The following is a 20,138-nucleotide window of genomic DNA, read 5'->3' on the forward strand; positions in this document are numbered from 1 at the left end:
CTCACTGTGCCTCAGTTCACGAAGCTGTCAAAATTGGCAACGCATTTAAACTAATTGAACACGTTTGAAGTGTATTAAAATCTTGATAGACTTAATCGCCTCACACATTCAATGACATTACTTTGAAATAGAACACATTCTAGACAGATTATTCATGTTACACATAAATCAACCTAGGCCAAGGCACACCCTTTCTTTGAGGTTAGCACAGACGAGTGTAGTTGTATAATAAAACAGAAGCGTGCACACCCTATCGTGGCAACAACCCACAAGGCTATGCTGTGACTGCGGTACATACTTTATCCGTGCCGGTGGCCGACTTGAACAATACTTAGCCAACATGAACATGTAGAATACAGCACACCGGCTGCATCCTGGTTATCCCCAAAATGAATTTGGAGCTGTGCAGCCAAACTCTTCCCAGCCAACTCCACCAGCTTCTATCCACCAATCAGGAGGCCTAATCAGTAGTGCAAAGACTTAGGGAGTAATTTAGTTGTTGCCACCAACTCCACTTTGTCGATATTGGCCAGACCGGCCCCTTACTGTTTATTTGAATAGCGCCCTGCTGGAACCGCCTGCGCCGCAGCATAAGTGCCCCTCTTAAATTCTAACCATTGCCGCTTTCTCCAGCCACTCCCATCAGGCTGATATCACTTTCCTCGCATGTGCCTCGACGGCGAGCAATAGCCCTCACCCGAACTCAACTTTCTCAAAAAAGAACAGAATTTGTAACCTGCACAAAGTACTGAGCTCTTCATTTGAAGCTGCTCCATGGTGTAAATTCTCTCCCTTTTATCTCCTCCCTAATGCTAGTGGGGCAAAGCCCCTGTGGCCCGTTAACACCAGCCGCCCCTGACCCCAACTCTAATTGACTTCCACTGGCACCTTGTTCAGACTGCCATACTATTCAAAACATATAAGCTAAAAAGGATGTCGGACAAAAAACTCCTGCTTCGCAGGTAAGCAAGCCCACTGTATTGGGCTATACACATACTACAGGAGTCGAGCCATGCAGAGGTATGAAACTGTCCCAGCAGTGTTAATAGAAAAACAGTCATTGGTGTGATATGATGTAACACTATGAAAAGCCTCGCCCTCTCACGCAGTGGCACCTTCCCTCCTGGAATTATGAAGAGTATTGAAAATAGTTTACAGACACCACCTACAGGGAATACATGCCCTAAAATAAAATAAACTTCTACATACTTTATTTAGGTTGATGTGATACTAGTCAAAACATTGAAAAAAATATTTCCATATTTTATGCTGAAATTGTGAGAGTTCAAGTTCTCCCAGGTTGTTACACTGTTGTATTTGTCTCACTGCGAGACCCATTCAGCACTGTAGCATGGTTTGGGGCTTTATTGAGCACTTACAATTTGATCTATTGTGTACCATTTGGTTGCAGGTGCCATGGCATAGTACAACACTTATTTTTTACTGCTTTTATAAAATTGTGAGTGGACCTGGAGAGGAGCGTCATTCTTAAGTTGGAGGAACAGTTATCCCCTGGTTTCCTTCATACCATTCCATTGTAAATGTAAATCTGCATGTGTAAAGCGCGAACTACTCACCCTTACGGGTCTCAAGGCACTGGGGGCCGTCATGGAAATTAAGTGAGCTATTGCCCAGAGTCACATGGTGCTGAGCTGAGCTGCCACCGGGGATCGAATCGTGTACCCTGTGCTCCGAAGTCAGCTGCTCTGGCCGCTGCACCACACCTCACCATTCCTTTGTGCGGCCAAAATGAGACTGGCCCGGCCTCTTACTCTCTCATACAGAGAAATATGATTGAGTAGAAGGCAGGATCAGTGACGTCCGCATTGAATCAGTTGTGTGCCGCTACACATATATACGTAACTCTAGGGCGGGCCCAAAGGAGCCGAGATGGAGGGCGTTTTGTGGCAACCAGAAGTGTATTGATGTCTACCTCTCAAGTACCTTTCTGCTTACCAGGGCCAAAAACATTTTCAAGAGGAACATTGGAGGTCAGATGAGTTGTGCAGTGCTGTCATTCGAAGAAAAGTACCCTGAAACGGTCTATTCAAAGTTGTGCAGCTCCAAAAACAATGGTCTAGTGAAGAGACAAAGTAAATTTGTGAACTGAAATTGTTGTTTGTATCTTGAGGCCTAACTAAACAAAGACACACCCAGGGTCTTGAGCACCTATTCAACATGATGAGTACATGGATTGTGGGGGTGAGACAGGACAGCTCACCATGAGTCTACCAGTCTTTTTGATGAAGAAACTGGATCCCTTTCACTTCAATAACATTCAGCTGCTTAGTGGTTCACTCTCTGGTTTGTCACCATTTCCTCCTCTTTGTGCTAGATAAATGGGGCATGTTTTATATAATTATATGGTGTGCTGCAGGATGCAATAATGCCCTGTCTAAGACACAGATCATATTTGTAGGTTTTAGTATCAAGTAAGTGAATGTTTCTTTCGGCTTAATGGACACACCAAGGACACCTTTGCAACCTCTGTTGGTGTTTTCTGGCCTTAACCAACTTGATAAAAAATAGATAGTTCTCTAGTCTCTATTATTTTTTTGGGCTTGTGTTTGAAGTGCTAACTTATCAGTTTGTTATTGATCTTTGGTCATATTTTAACCAGAATAATTACGTGGGCCCACATAAGAGCAATGTCCATCCTCTTCTTTCACTCAGACACTTTCTGGATGAACCCACAGTATCTGATTAAGCTGGAGGAAGCGGACGATGATCCAGATGACAACGAGGATGGATGCACCTTCCTTGTCGGCCTAATCCAGAAGAACCGAAGGGCACAGAGGAAGATGGGGGAGGATATGCAGACAATCGGCTTTGCAATCTACGAGGTTAGGCATAGTCTGTCATATTATAACCTACACCACTGGAGGCTAGAATAGAAGTCACTTTTTTTTTTAATAGACTCTCATTCCTTTTCTTCTATGAGCAGTGGTTTATTGATAGACGGCCAACTTAAATGCCATGTTGCTGAGAAACCTAATCAACTTTGAACATCACATGTTTGAATCACTTCGGTGGCTGCTCCTCTTTTAATGATAACAAGAAGTTATTATCATTTAATTGTTCTTTCCGGGACTCCAGCCAGGTTGGGCGGGGCTTGGCTCACTGCCATCCGAGGGACCAGGAGTGGGTTGCACTCCCTCCCTAAGTGCGCATGACAGCTTGGCCAAACAGTCAATTTTTTTAATGGTTTTATATAGCGCAAACTTGACCTGAAGGTATCAGGTATCGGAGCGCCTTACACGAGCACCATTTGCATTACATGAGGACACATTCATTTTTGTTAGGCACAGGTAGATTAAGTGATTTGCCCAGAATCACAGGATGTTGTGAGTCCCTGTTGAGACTCGAACCTGGTTCCTCAGCTCTGGGGTCGACTACCCTAGCCGTTAGGCCAACTCCTCTCCCCAGTGCTCTCCCAGTAATGCGCACTTGGCATGTTCTCCACTGGCCTGTGTTTCACAGCCCAGTGGAGAACATGCCCAGCATCCCAGGTACTGCCTGAGCGGCAAAACAGGCTGCTCAGACTAATTATGACTCCTCTCATGCAGCATCATGATTGGCTGGGAGAGTCCGGGAGCCTGGGTGCGAGGACGGAGTAGAGACATGCGGAGGCGAAGAAGGTACGTTTCTTTTTTCATGCCTCCCCCCTGATTCACCACCCCTTGACAGCGGTAGCTGCCACTGAATCACTTGCTCCTAAGACCAAAAGGCAATATTAAAGTATGTGGCTCTAGGAGAAATTTCAGATAATAGGGGTAGAGTTGTACATAAGAGCGAAACTGACATATTGTCTCTTCCAAAAGACAAATTGGTGGTCATGGGCACCTTAGCATCAGTACACTCGTCAACCCAAATTGAAATCCTGAAACATTATCAATATGTGATGAAAGTCCACCTACTGCATTCTGGTACCTTTACACCTTAAACTTTTGGGCCAGTGCAGGTTTTTTAAATCCATGTCTGTATGCAGAAACACACCTTTAGTTAAATTCTTGGCCACATGCAGGTTAATGTCAAATGAACCAGATTTGATTTGATTCTTGATTTATACAGCGTACGAATGCCCATGGGCGTCTTGATGCTATAATCAGTAGGACAGTATAGTTTTAAGGCAAATTATGCGCCATGTCTGTTTGTGAAGAGCCAGGTCTTGAAAGCTCTTCTACAAGACATAAATGACGTGCTGCTCTTGATAGCGATTGGGAGGAGGTTCCAGATTTTAATTGTTTCCACTAGGAAACTTCTTCCTCCCCACCGGACCTGCTTGAACTTAGTTGTTTGTAATAGTTTAGAGTGAGCTGATCTTAGGCTCCTTCCTGGTGTATACCATTTCAAATGTGTCTTCAAAAACTGCGGGCCAATTCCTTTTAATGCTGTGAAGGCCAGATATTGGGATTTGAAAATAATCCTTTTGGCCACTGGGAGCCAATGTAGGGCTTCCAGTCTGTTGGCGACAGGCTCATGTCTGGGGATGTCAAGTATCAATTTGGCTGCTGGGTTCTGCAATCTCTGCAGTTTCAGTAGCAGCTGCGATTGCATCCCTACATAAAGAGCATTGCCATAGTCCAGTCTGGAAAGGGACAGAGCTGTAACTAGTGTCTTCAATGCCTCAGGACGGATGAAAGGACGAATTTTCCTAATCATTTTTATGATGAGCCAAAAGGTAGAAGTTAGATTGTTGATCTGAGCATTAAATGTTAGTTTATCATCAAAGACAAACCCCAGGTTCTTGACCATAGAGACTGGGGTTGGGAAGTTGCCCAGACTATCAGGCCACATCTCGGCGACCAGAAGGAAGGGTTGGATCCTAGCAGCACAACTTCCGTTTTTTCACCGCTTAGTTTCAAACAGTTAGACTGCATCCATTGTTTCACCTGCGTCATGCAGTGATTGAAGCAGTCACATGTCGCCTCCATATTATTTGAGACCGACACCACCACCTGTGTGTTGTCTGCATACGAGACAGCTGAAAAACGACACTGTCTAATAATGGAGGCCAAGGGAGCCACATATAAAGTGAAAAGGGTGGGGCTAAGTGAGGACCCCTGCAGTACCCCACAAGGCAGTTTAAAGGACTTAGAAGCAAAATCTCCCAGATCCACCGAAAAGGTTCTGTCTGCTAGGTAGGATGACAGAAGAGTTAGTGAGGAATCTTGGAGCCCCATCTCTGCTAATCTACTGGCAGAAATCTAGTGGTTAACAGTATCGAAGGCTGCCGAAAGATCTAACAAGATCAAGGCGGCCTTCCACCCTCCCCCCCTCCCCCCCCCCCGCATCAAGGAATATCCTAAGTTCTTCCGCTGCCATGACCAGCGCCGTCTCTGTTCCGTGACCCTCCCTGAAACCGTTTTGTGCATGGTCCAGTAGGTTCTCTTTGGTGATCAATTCTGTGAGCTGGATATTGAGCAGCTTCTCTAACATCTTAGATGGAAAAGGAATCTTTGAAATTGGGCGATAACTGCTAGGCTCCTTCGGGTCCAAATTAGGTTTCTTTAGCAGCGGCAGCACTGAGGCTGTTTTCCAAGCGTCCGGAAAGAGGCCTGATGGGATTACCTTGGCGAATAATAAGTTTAGTTGTTCGCCAACAAGTTCCTGGCTCATATGGAAAACTTTGGGGGGACAGGGATCTGAGGTGGCTCCTGACTTAGTAGTTTTCACCACATGGATAATCTGATCTAAGGAAGGGGGGAGAAACAGAAACCTGTATTGGTTGTACAGATACAGTGTAGAGGTCTATATAGATCCTGCATGCACAGGTCTGTGAACAAGGGATTTGAAAATTAAGCCTGTGGTGGGATGGCTGTGGAATGGCGTAAAGATACTCTTTTTAACAGGCAAGGTGGTATGGGCGTGGGGAACTACTTTTTGCCAAATGTGATATAGTGAAAGTTGATGACCGTATACAGAAACAGCTGGGATACACACTAGGAATACTCCTTTTGTAAGAGCAAAGACATTTGTGTTGCATCAGTGAATGAAAATGGCAGACTACGTGGGCCTGCATCTGTGTAATCTGTCAGTAACTCTGTAACAATGCATCCTCTTTAAAGATATGGGTGTGCAGCCCACTACACCAGAAGCACAGGTATGTATCCAATATGGTGATGACACCTTGTGTATGTGTGTCATAAGCCCCACCAGCTTCCTCCACATCTGCCATGTGATAGGTCTCAGCACAGAATCAGTTATTGCCAATAATGCGATCAGCGTCACTTCCTTTTATGACCTCTTATCAATGATGTCCGGAGAAAAAGACATTCACAATGTTAATGCATCCTTTTTGTTAACATACGATATTACATTTATACTTTTTTTTTCACTTACAGGTTCCTGAGCAGGTATGTTACAATTTTAATTTTGTTTTACAAAAATCTTTGTTGCTAAAAAAGTGCAGATAACTGCTGATAAAACTATGGTTTATATGTGTAATGTATGACTCCATGTCAGAAGTACAGTATGAAGAATTTATAACGCTTCACATAGAAGCAGAATTAGTGAAATAAACATTGATTCAGCACAATAGACCGTGAACTTGTTATGTTAAATGTTATGTAAAGGGCATTTCGAGGTTCTTTCCTACCGCTTCCATTAGAGACAACTTTTCGAAAAGTCGTATTGGAAGCATTCATTAAAAGTAACTCCTTTTTCACCGATTCCATAGTAATCAAGGTCCCTACTTGAAACTTGTGTCCAATAGAACTAAACATGGCAAGTTCTTTTAAATGCGGATAGAGTAAACCCGCCTTTTCTGACCATCTGTCTAATTTTATGAGATCCTATTGGTGCAGTTGGCATGTTAAAATCTGGGTGCCCTTTCTTCTTTCTACCCAAGAGGGAAAAAACGAACCTTGAATTCCCCCTTACATATTGACTTTATTTTTAAACACTAATGCAAATTATCAGTTCATTTATAGCTAATAATTGTTTATTCCTTTGAAAAACTAAGTTTCGTGGTCAGCAAAACGCTCACCTGAGCAGAGACTTCTTCCTGAGGACCAAGGCAGCAGAGCGATCCGACACCTTCATCAACCTGCGAGAAGTTCTGAACCGCTTCCGACTTACGCCTGGAGAATACGTAATTGTACCTTCCACCTATGAACCAAACAAGACGGGCGATTTCTGCCTTCGGGTCTTTTCAGAGAAAAATGCAGAAGCGCAGTACGTAGAAAGATTGTTATTTTAAAACATCGACTTCTTTTTTCCTGTGATCTGGGCAATCAATGCTCCTTGGTTTCCTTGCATGTCAAGTAGATAACTCTGGGTTCACTGGCAGAAATATGTGTTGAGCAAAGTTGTTGCTCATTTGCAAATTACATTGATTGGCTCTTCAGCTGCACCCAGAATCCTCTCTCCACAGTGCATTGGATTAATCCATTAAATTCGACTTTATCACAGTATTGATGGCTATTTAACTGAACATTGAAGATTTTTTAAAGGCCAAAACGTAAGCCGTATGTGCTGTTTGTTGTACAACTGCAGCCCCAATGACTAATGCGCACGATTGTGAACTGTATAATGGCAGTGTTACTCTTGAAGTGTTAAAGACCTTTCTCCCACTCTGTGGGGAATATTTCAGCATTTTCCTGACCAATCTGGCTATCCCAGATAGGAAAAATTTCTGGTAGACATTGTCTCAGAAGGCCTGCATTAAATTGGGTAGGTATTCTGACACTGTGTTAGCCAGTACATACCCAGGGTGTTTTTTGATGCCAAAGCCGCACATGGCTGTAGTGTTGGGACAACTACCATCCCTCCCACTGTAAATGAGGGTATGTGAGAGGCGGGTGATAACACGCCTACAAAATGTAGATATCTGTCCCTTAATTATTTGACACGTGCTACAAAATAAATGGTATCTAGGAGACAAACACTGCTTAAAACAATCCTACTTTAAACATTGTAATGAGTCATTACAGATATATCAAGAGGAAGTAGAGGCTTAGAAACTGAATAAAAATATTGTAACTGCTTTCCTGAAGTTTAAGAGTATGTACTCAAGTTTAATCTCCTCTGGAAGGGAATTCCATATGTGTGGAATCAGGACAGAAAACCTTTGGCAGCCCTTACAATGGAGCTTGGTTCTTAGGTGTATGAGAAGCATCGGGCTGCCTGATCTTGGAAATTGTGTTTCTCCCGCAAATATATTTGGTCATTTCCCATTATGCATTTAAACACCAATTATGCCATTCTGAATCTGACACGACTGGCTACTGGCAGGCAATGCAGGGGACTGAAAACAACCCTGATGCTATCAAACCTACCCAATCTATAATTTAGCAGCCAACCTTTCAATACATTGTAGTCATTTGAATTGTCTTGTTGGTAGACTTCCCTGTGTAGCATTATCATAATGTCTAATTTTGAGTTCATAAGTGATCTTACAATTAACGTATGATGTTAGTGTCCAAATAGGGTGCTGGTCATTTTAGTTGTCGGGGGCAGAATTAGACTACATAGACCACTGTTCATATGCGTGGATCAAAGTTTAAACTAGCATCCCACACCAACTAAAGGTACCTTGTTAGGTCTCGCTGGCGTTGCAGCGCGAAGCGCTGCCGCCAACGAGACTTATAGCCGCCTTCATCCCTGTCAAGGGAGTAACAGCTGTGAACGAGCCCGATACAGACCTGGGCACGAGCCGACCCAGGTCTGTGAACGCGCTTCAAGGTTGAGCAGCTTGTGCACGTTTGTTGGACGTCAGGCACCGCAAGCGCCGCCAGACCAATTATCCCAGCATGAAACTCTACTTCCCGAGCCCACAAGACCAATTATCCCAGCAGGAGTCTCCACTTCCTCAGGCACCGCAACAATTATCACAGCATGAGACCCACTTATCACAGCATGTCAACAGGTGCCTCAGGCTGCTGGAGCACTCAACTATAATGCACAGTTGAGTGCTCCAGCAGCGTGGGGTGCCTCTCTGCATGCTGTGATTATCATCACTTTGGGGCCTCATGCTGTGATAATTAGGGCGGCATGCTCTATTTGCAGCACTGAACATTTTCAAAGAAGGCGAAGCAGCGACATTCATTGGAGACAATCACCCTCATGCCCTCACCCCCTCACTCGCCCTCACCCCCTCACACCCCCTGACCCCTCACACACCTCCTCACCCTCACACCCCCTCACTCACACACCCTCACCCTCACACACCCTCACCCTCACACACCCTCTCACCCTCACTCACCCTCTCACCCTCTCACCCTCACACACCCTCTCACACCCTCACACCCTCTCACCCTCACACACCCTCACACCCCCTCACCTTCGCACCCCCCCACCTTCACCCCCCCCACCCTCACTCACCCCTTCACCCTCACACCCCCTCACCCTCACACTGCCTCACCCCTCACCCCCTCACCCTCACACTGCCTCACCCCTCACCCTCACACCCCTCACCCTCACACCCCTCACCCTCACACCCCTCACCCTCACACCCCCTCACCCTCACACCCCCTCACCCTCACCCACTCACCCTCACCCACTCACCCTCACACACTCACCCTCACACACTCACCCTCACACACTCACCCTCACACACTCACCCTCACACACTCACCCTCACACACTCACCCTCACACACTCACCCTCACACACTCACCCTCACACACTCACCCTCACACACTCACCCTCACACACTCACCCTCACACACTCACCCTCACACACCCTCACCCACCCTCACCCACCCTCACTCACCCTCACTCACCCTCACACACTCTCACACCCTCACCCTCACACCCCCTCACCCTCACACACCCTCACCCCCCTCACCCTCACCCCCCCTCACCCTCTCACCCTCTCACCCTCTCACCCTCACACCCCCTCACCCTCTCACCCTCACACCCCCTCACCCTCTCACCCTCACACCCCCTAACATACCCTTACCAGCATAGCATAACAAAACGTAGCATAGCATAACGAAACACAGCATAGCATAGCATAACAAACAAAAGCATAGGATAGCAAAAGCACAGCATAACAAAACAAAGCATAGGATAGCAAAACACAACAAAACATAGCATAGCAAAACACAACAAAGCATAGCATAACAAAACACAACAAAACACCATAGCATAACAAAACAAAGCATAGCAAAACAAAGCATATCATAGTAAAACAACAAAACATAGCATAACATAACACAACAAAACATAGCAGAACAAAACATAGCAGAACAAAACATAGCAGAACAAAACATAGCAGAACAAAACATAGCATAACAAAACATAGCATAACAAAACATAGCATTACAAAACATAGCATAACAAAACATAGCATAACAAAACATAGCATAACAAAACATAGCATAACACAGCAAAACATAGAATAGCATAACAAAACAAACCATAGCATAACATAACAAAGAATAGCAAAACAAAACATAGCATAGTAAAACAAAACATAGCATAGCATAACATAACACAACAAAACAGCAGAACAAAACAGCAGAACATAACAAAACATAGCAAAACAAAGCATAGGATAGCAAAACAAAACATAGCATAGCAAAACATAGCATATCATAGTAAAACAACAAAACATAACATAACACAACAAACCATAGCATTACAAAACATAGCATAACAAAACATAGCATAACAAAACATAGCATAACAAAACATAGCATAACAAAACAGCAGAACATAAAACATAGCATAACACAGCAAAACATAGAATAGCATAACAAAACAAACCATAGCATAACATAGAATAGCATAACAAAATAAAACATAGCATAACATAACAAAGAATAGCAAAACAAAACATAGCATAGTAAAACAAAACAAACCATAGCATAGCATAACATAACACAACAAAACAGCAGAACATAACAAAACATAGCAAAACAAAGCATAGGTAAGCATAGCAAAACATAGCATAACATAACTTAAAACAAAACATAGAATAGCAAAACATAGAATAGTATAGCATAGCAAAACATAGAATAGCATAACAAAACAAAACATAGCATAGCATAACATAACACAACAAAACAGCAGAACAAAACAGCAGAACATAACAAAACATAGCAAAACAAAACATAGCATAGCAAAACATAGCATATCATAGTAAAACAACAAAGCATAACACAGCAAAGCATAGGATAGCAAAACACAGCAAAGCATAGGATAGCAAAACACAGCAAAGCATAGGATAGCAAAACACAGCAAAGCATAGGATAGCAAAACACAGCAAAGCATAGGATAGCAAACACAGCAAAGCATAGGATAGCAAAACACAGCATAACATAGCGCATAACATAGCGCATAACATAGCGCATAACAGCGCATAGCGCATAACATAGCGCAAGACATAGCACATAGCGCATAACATAGCGCATAGCGCAGAACATAGCGCATAACATAGCGCATAGCGCAGAACATAGCACATAACATAGCGCATAACATAGCGCATAGCGCATAACATAGCGCATAGCGCATAACATAGCGCATAACATAGCGCATAGCGCAGAACATAGCACATAACATAGCGCATAACATAGCGCATAACATAGCGCATAGCGCATAACATAGCGCATAGCGCATAACATAGCGCATAGCGCATAACATAGCGCATAGCATAGCGCATAGCGTAGCGCATAACATAGCGCATAGCATAGCGCATAACATATCGCATAACATAGCGCATAGCATAGCGCATAGCATAGCGCATAGCATAGCGCATAGCATAGCGCATAGCATAGCGCATAGCATAGCGCATAACATAGCGCATAGCGCATAACATAGCGCATAACATAGCGCATAACATAGTGCATAACATAGCGCATAACATAGCGCATAGCATAGTGCATAGCATAGCGCATAACATAGCGCATAACATAGCGCATAACATAGCACATAGCTACGCGCATAACAGCGCATAGCGCATAACATAGCGCATAGCGCATAACATAGCGCATAGCGCATAACATAGCGCATAACATAGCGCATAACAGCGCATAACATAGCGCATAGCGCATAACAGCGCATAGCGCATAACATAGCGCAACACATAGCGCATAACATAGTGCATAGCGCATAACATAGCGCATAGCGCATAACATAGCGCATAACATAGCGCATAGCGCATAACATAGCGCATAACATAGCGCATAACATAGCGCATAACATAGCGCATAACATAGCGCATAACATAGCGCACAGCATAGCGCACAGCATAGCGCACAGCATAGCGCACAGCATAGCGCACAGCATAGCGCACAACATAGCGCACAACATAGCGCACAACAACGCATAGCGCATAACATAGCGCATAGCGCATAACACATAGCGCATAACACATAGCGCATAACATAGCGCATAACATAGCGCATAACATAGCGCATAAAGCGCAGCGCATAGCGCATAACATAGCGCATAACATAGCGCATAAAGCACAGCGCATAGCGCATAACATAGCGCATAACATAGCGCATAAAGCGCAGCGCATAGCGCATAACATAGCACATAACATAGCGCATAAAGCGCAGCGCATAGCGCATAACATAGCGCATAGCGCATAACATAGCGCATAACATAGCGCATAACATAGCGCATAAAGCGCAGCGCATAGCGCATAAAGCGCAGCGCATAGCGCATAACATAGCGCATAGCGCATAACATAGCGCATAGCGCATAACATAGCGCATAGCGCATAACATAGCGCATAGCGCATAACCTAACCTAACCAAGCATGGAGCATAACCTAACCTAACCAAGCATGGAGCATAACCTAACCTAACCAAGCATGGAGCATAACCTAACCTAACCAAGCATGGAGCATAACCCAACCAAGCATAGAGCATAGCCTAACCAAGCATAGAGCATAGCCTAACCAAGCATAGCATAGCCTAACCAAGCATAGCATAGCTTAACAAAACACAACAAAACATAGCATAACAAAACACAGCATAACGAAACAAAACAAAACATATAGCCTAGCAAAACATAGCATAGCATACCAAACACAACAAAACATAGCATAACAAAACATAGCAAAACAAAGCATAACACACACCACACACACACACAACCACGCACACACAACCACAACCACACACAACTATCTATCTATCGCCCTCACTCTATCTGTCTATCACCCTCGCTCTATCTGTCTATCTATCTATCGCCCTCACTCTATCTGTCTATCTATCGCCCTCACTCTATCTATCGCCCTCACTCTATCTAATCGCCTTCACTCTATCGCCCTCACTCTATCTATCGCCCTCACTCTATCTATCGCCCTCACTCTATCTATCGCCCTCACTCTATCTATCGCCCTCACTCTATCTATCGCCCTCACTCTATCTATCGCCCTCACTCTATCTAATCGCCCTCACTCTATCTAATCGCCCTCACTCTATCTAATCGCCCTCACTCTATCTAATCGCCCTCACTCTATCTAATCGCCCTCACTCTATCTAATCGCCCTCACTCTATCTAATCGCCCTCACTCTATCTATCAATCTATCGCCCTCACTCTATCTATCGCCCTCACTCTATCTATCGCCCTCACTCTATCTATCGCCCTCACTCTATCTATCGCCCTCACTCTATCTTGCTATTGCCCTCACTATCTATCTATCGCCCTCACTATCTATCCATCTCCCTCACTCTATCCATCTCCCTCACTCTATCCATCTCCCTCACTCTATCCATCTCCCTCACTCTATCCATCTCCCTCTATCTATCTATCTATCTATCTATCGATCTATCTATCGATCTATCTAACACCCTCACTCTATCTATTGCCCTCACTCTATCTATCGCCCTCACACTATCTATCTATCGCCCTCACTCTATCTATCTATCTACCTATCGCCCTCCTTCTATCTATTTATTTAGATACTGATCATCATCACTCTATCTATCTGTCTAGCTATCTATCGCCCTCACTCCTATCTATCGCCCTCCCTCTATCTATCTATCTATCTATCCCACTCACTCTATCGCATCACCACAGCATCACTCAGCACCACCACAGCATCACTAAGGGGCACAACAACATCACTATGCCCTACCACAGGATCATTGAATGCCACAGCATCACTAGTCGCCACCACAACATCACTCAGCGCCACCACAGCATCAATCTGTGCAACCATTCAACAACAACTGGGTCAAATATGATCTCTCAATGTTTCAAGCTTTATTACAAATGTCACAAAAAGAGGTTAGTATTTCACTTCTGTTCTTGGATTTTCGTCACAATAAAATACACTGAACATATTCTTCACAAAAGTTATTTACAAAAGTTTAAGCTATTGCTATTATAAATTACAATAACTTTTATTTAAGTATTAATTATTAAAAAAATTCAAAGCCATTGTTGTTTGTAATATCAATACATCTAAGTCACGTGAATACAACACATATTGCATTACAAATGCTATAGGTGTCACAAGTTATAACTATTGGCATTGTAAATGACAAAGCTATTATTTTTGCTATTTTCAAAACCAACACATATATAAAAAATGTCATTTACAATACCAATAGCTCAAACGTTCCTAATGCGAGACCTTATGCATTGCAAATGCTTGTTTTGAGAAAGTGGTGGCCTGGTCAGCTAGTTCAGGGGTTTGTGGAGCATTGGTTATCATCAGTAGCTTCTAACTAGAGCCCAGTAGAACCTGGGTTTCAGCCTTGAAGTTTCAGTCCACTTTCTTTCCATAGAAACAAAGCCATCTTCATCTCTATATCCAGCATAAAAAGTGGAATTAAAGGAAACCCAGGCAGTCGTAAAAGGTTGGAATTAAAGATAGTGATAATAACATTCTCATGGTTGATCTTACCCAGTGCAGGGGTGTCCTGTTCCGAAATCCAGGCCCACTCCTATTTACCACCTCCAGGGTTCGTTGGCACTAATGACACCCTGGTGCAGTGATATAGTGTGTTTGATTTGGATTTCTAAAGAATTTGATTTGGGTGTCTAAAGCGCGTAGCTACCCGTGGCCGTCCCAGCGCTGTGACTCGTCAGACTAGATCTAGGGCAGGGGTGATTCAGGGGAACAGCCAGGTTTTCAATAGCTTACGGAAGACTAATAGATTAGTTTCCCTCCGGATGTTGAGAGGTAGGGCATTCCATAATTTAGGGGCATTGTATGAGAAAAGACGACCCCCTGACCGTGCTCTTTTGATTCTGGGGACGCTAGCCAAGGAGAGGATGTTGGCTCTCAGCTGTCTATTGGCTTTATATGATTTGACGAGGGGTCTCAAGATAGGGGGGCCCTTGCCGTGAAGGATTTTGTGGGTAATGCAGAGGGTTTTAAAGGTGATTCTTTCCTGAATTGGCAGCCAGTGTAGTGAATTGAGAGCGGATTTTGCAGAGCATCTAAGTTTAGTACCAGTAAGCAGTCTGGCTGCTGCGTTCTGGACCTGTTGGAGTTTGATGACCAGTTTTGGAGCGCCCAGGTATAAGGCGTTTCCATAATCCAGCCTTGATACAATAAGGACCTGAATGAAAAGTTTCCTGAACTTGGAGGGTATGAGGGGGAGAATTTTGCGTGCAGTGCGCATGAGGCCAAAACATATTCCAGCGGTTTTCCTGGCTTGTGTCTTAAAGTTAAGGTCCTGTTCAAGCCAGATACCTAGGCTTTTTATTTCTTTTTTTGGAGTGGGGGGGTATTCCCATGCAGGGTGGCCAGAGAAACTTAGTGGGGAGTTTAGAAGGATTGCCCAACAGTAGAATCTCTGACTTCTCCCCATTGAGTTTGAGGAGAGATTCGCTCATCCATTTTGAGATGTTCTTAAGGCACGCAGCTAGGATTTCCTGACATTGGGCAGACTGGTTTAGAGAGATGACAAGTTGAGTGTCGTCAGCATACATAACTACATAAGGTGTCACGATTTCCTCCAGAGGTGACATATACACGTTAAAAAGTGTGGGGCTCTCCAAACTGCTAGGAACTCCCCCCCTATCAAGGTATTAAACTCTACTATAGCGTTCTTCCCGGATTATACGGCTGAGGTGGCCCGACGACGAAAGACTTTCATTGACATTAAAAAAAGCCTGCGGGCCAAGGACATACCATACTCCATGTTATTCCCGACACACCTGAAGCGGCGAGGGACTGGCTGGACGGATGGAGACGCGTGGAGGCACCTAGACGGGACGGCAGAAGTCAACATGATAGGGGGACAGTGCATCAATCGGATCAGGTGCCGTCGCAAGGCCATAGCCAAGACCTATTTGCAGAACCGGGTCAGGAGGAGAGAGAGTATTCGGAAGAGTGAGGGCCGGCGATGATGCGCCATATGCTGACTGAGAACTCTTGGGCCCGGCTCTGAGCTGGGCGGCTGAGGTCACATGGAGCTGCCGTCGGATTGCAGAGCTTCATACCCCGACAAGCAAGTACAATGGGTTGGGATGGGACAAAGCGCTCTGCTAAGTTGGGGGAGGCGGGCGGTTTTCGACCCGTGCAGCAGGGAGGCAGGGAGGGGGGAGGGGGAAGGGGGGGGGTTTGTTGGTTGTTTTGGTTCTGGTTCTCTTGTTTTCTTGTAGTATTTTATGGCACAGCACAGGACATAATGCACTGCATGAGGGTGACACTCTAATTAATGACGACACTCCGCTGGGATCGTTCCTACTGAGCACATACCACACCCAGCTTGATGGCGACGCACTCAATGGTTACCCCTGAGCTCCACATGGCGCGCCCCTCCCGCTCACCAACACTTACGGCACTCACATGGAATGTTCGGGGATTGGGCGATAGAGTGAAGCGGGGCCTAGTGCTGCAATATTTGAAGCGCTGTAAACCGGCGATAGTCATGCTGCAGGAGACCCATTTAGTGGGCACGGCCTCTAGAGCGATGGACAGATGGGGATATAAATTTATTACTCACGCGGACTTTTCCTCCAGCTCTAGGGGGACTGGGATCCTTATACGAAAAAACTTCCCATTGATATGTCAGCAAACTAAGATAGATCCTCAAGGCCGCTTTGCAGCAGTGACGGTACAGTGGGAGGGCCAGCTCTTTAACTTTGTGTCTGTCTACATCCCGCCTGGCCTGCATGCTGCGGCTCACACTGCCCTGGCTTCCTTTTTATTAGCTCTACCGACGGCGACACTGGTTTTAGGGGGCGACTTCAATGACGTTGTGGATCATGCGCTTGATAGACACCCACAGGCTGAGACGGTGCGGGGAGGCGGGCGACTCTCAGGTCTGATGGACACATTGGGACTGACAGACTGCTGGCGCTACAAACACCCCTACGACAGGCACTACACCTATTACTCAGCGACACATAATTGCCTCTCACGGATCGACCACGTTTTAATGTCAGGGGAGGGACTTCGTGGGGTGGAAGGGGTGACAATCTGCCCCAGGGGAATCTCCGACCACTCCCCGATACTGCTCACATACACGAACCACCGCTCTCATAAGTGCCGTACGTTTCCGGTTCATGCGACTTATCTGAAGAACGCCCCATTGAAAAAATCCCTCACCGCTACTGTTGAGCACTTTTTCCGTGAGAATGCAGGCTTAGTGGACTCCCGGAGTACCCTGTGGGAAGCATTTAAAACAGTATTACGGGGGCAAGCAATTGCGTCGGTAACGGCCCACAGGAGAACGCAACAGCAAGACCTCGCCACTCTGGAGGAGGCCCTTGCAACGGCCATCTCTAGACAGGCCTCCACTCCTTCTCTGGGAGCTGCCCAGGCAGTCCGGCTGTGCCGAATAGAATGGATGGCATATCAGAAGGAATTGGTTCGGTCCTCGATTCAGGCCACCCGACACAGGGTTTATGAACTAGGTGATAAGGCGGGTAAAATGCTGGCCTGGCTCGATAAAAAAAGAAAGAGCGGGACGGGTCATTGCTCAATTGACGTTGCCTGACGGAGGATCGACCTCGGAGCCCGGAGTCATAGTTGACTTACTGGCTGATCACTACGAAGCGATCTACGCTCCCCAGGCGAGGTTCTCGGCGGAGGAGGCTTACGACTATATTAAGAATCTGACGATCCCCTGTCTCTCACCTGAGACAGCGCTATTACTGGAGGCCGATATTACGGTGGAGGAGGTGAGGGAAGCGACCGAGGCACTGGCATCGGGAAAAGCACTGGGACCCAACGGTTTCCCGGTGGAACTGTACAAACACACGGCCCAGACGACAGCCCCCCATCTCCTTAACATGTTCAGGGACAGCCTGGAGGTGGGTATGCTACCGAATGATCAACGTCTGGCCACGATCATCCCGATCCACAAACCTGGTAAGGCAGCGGAGGAATGTACTTCTTACCGCCCCATCTCCCTGCTCAACGCGGAGCCAAAGATCCTGGCCAAGTTGTTGGCGCTGCGGTTGGCCCCCCACCTTGCCACTCTGGTACACCCGGATCAGTCCGGCTTTATGCAGAATCGTAGCACCTCGCATAACTTGCGACGTTTACAAGCGGTACTGGCTCGCCGAGACTGTATACAGGAACCGGCGGTATTGCTTTCCCTGGACGCCACTATGGCGTTTGACACTGTGGAGTGGCCTTATCTATTCGCTGTGCTTCGCCACATGGGCTTCGGCCCCCGATTCTGTGCATGGGTCCGACAGCTCTACACTGGCCCCCTGGCTCAAGTGGCGGCTAATGGCCACATCTCCAGGGACTTCCCGCTTGGGCGTGGGACGAGGCAGGGTTGCCCGTTATCCCCTCTGCTGTTTACACTAGTCCTGGAGCCGCTGGCGATTTGGGTCAGATGGGAACCATCCATTAAGGGTATCCGGTGGTCGCCGACGTGGGAAGACCGGATATCACTATACGCGGATGATGTCCTGCTTTATCTCACCTCCCCAAAGAAGTCTATCCCGGAACTGCTCAATGTTTGTGAGAAGTTTGGGAAAGTGTCGGGCTATCGAATTAACTGGTCGAAGTCAGTTCTCTTCATACTGGCTGGCCGCCCCCCTTCCCACTGCCGAGGGACTGTCCGTTACATTACACTACTACCCCCTTTAAATATCTTGGAGTTTTCGTCACTCCTAGCCCGGACGAATTCCACGTCCTGAACCTGAAACCCCCCCTGGACCGGTTTATTAGGGATGTCAAGGTGTGGCGCTCCCTTCCACTCACTCTTTTGGGCAAAGCCGCCCTCTTTAAAATGATGGCACTGCCCCGGTTTTTGTACCTCCTTGAAAACTCGCCGTTTCCAGTGCCCCCCTCTTATTTTAAAGCCATTGCAGCGGCGGTGTCTACTCTGCTTTGGGACGGGAAACCGGCTCGAATAGCTCAGGGCAAGCTGGTGAAAGACTGGTACGATGGGGGTATAGCGTTACCTAGTATTGAATTGTACTACTGGGCTGCCCACCTTAAACAGATCAACTACTGGTTGCACGCCTCTCAAACGGAACCAGCCTACATGGCGGACAGGCAGAATGTCGAACCCAGAGGCCTGCTTAGAAACCTTTATAGCCGCACCATCCCGACTGAGCTACAGGGCCCGACTCGTCACACGATCCAAATCTGGTATAAAGCGCACAGACATCTTCAATGTGCCAACACCGTTACGCAGATGACGCCCCTGTGGGACTCCTACAGATTAGGTTATATAGGCAATACTAAGGGGTTCAAGGCATGGGACGCAATAGGCATTTCGGTGGTGGGGGACCTCTGGAAAAACCAAAAAGTCGTGGATTTTGAATTTCTACAGACCACATACGGTATGGCTATGTCCGAACATTACAGGTTCATGCAGATAAGGCATGCACTGAGGGCAGCCGTTCCGGAGGGAACGAATGTGCAGGAATCTACCCCCCTAGAAGACAGACTGTTAACTGAATACATGCCCCAAAAAGCCACCTCTTACACATACCGGAAGCTAGTTAATAATCTCCCCGACATGTTGTCCAAACTGCGTTCCACTTGGGTGGCGGATATAGGGGACCTAGATGACTCGGAGTGGCAGGAGGCGCTCTCGTCACCGCGCGAGTCAGCGATTCCCTCCAGGCTTAAACTGGTGCAGCTGAAAATATTGCACCGTACATATTATACCAGGACGGTCCTGCACAAGATAGGGAAGGCCGAACATGAATACTGTCTCCGTGGATACGGAGAAAAGGGGACGTTCTATCACACCATTTGGGATTGTGGGAGGCTGACAGGATATTGGACAGCGGTGATGCGAACTAT

General features: G+C 46.1%; 1 protein-coding gene across 1 annotated transcript in view; it reads left to right on the top strand.

The window, feature by feature from the left end:
• The window catches only part of LOC144763859 (calpain-2 catalytic subunit-like), a 238,017-nt gene that overhangs the window by 170,369 nt on the left and 47,510 nt on the right, over positions 1-20,138 (top strand). The window contains exons 10-12 of the mRNA XM_078649841.1: positions 2,674-2,843; positions 6,345-6,356; positions 6,965-7,176. Of these exons, the coding sequence (XP_078505967.1) occupies positions 2,674-2,843; positions 6,345-6,356; positions 6,965-7,176 (394 nt within the window). The remainder of the gene's footprint in view (positions 1-2,673; positions 2,844-6,344; positions 6,357-6,964; positions 7,177-20,138) is intronic.

This window comes from Lissotriton helveticus, chromosome 6 (genome assembly GCF_964261635.1).
Source record: "Lissotriton helveticus chromosome 6, aLisHel1.1, whole genome shotgun sequence".
NCBI lineage: Eukaryota > Metazoa > Chordata > Amphibia > Caudata > Salamandridae > Lissotriton > Lissotriton helveticus.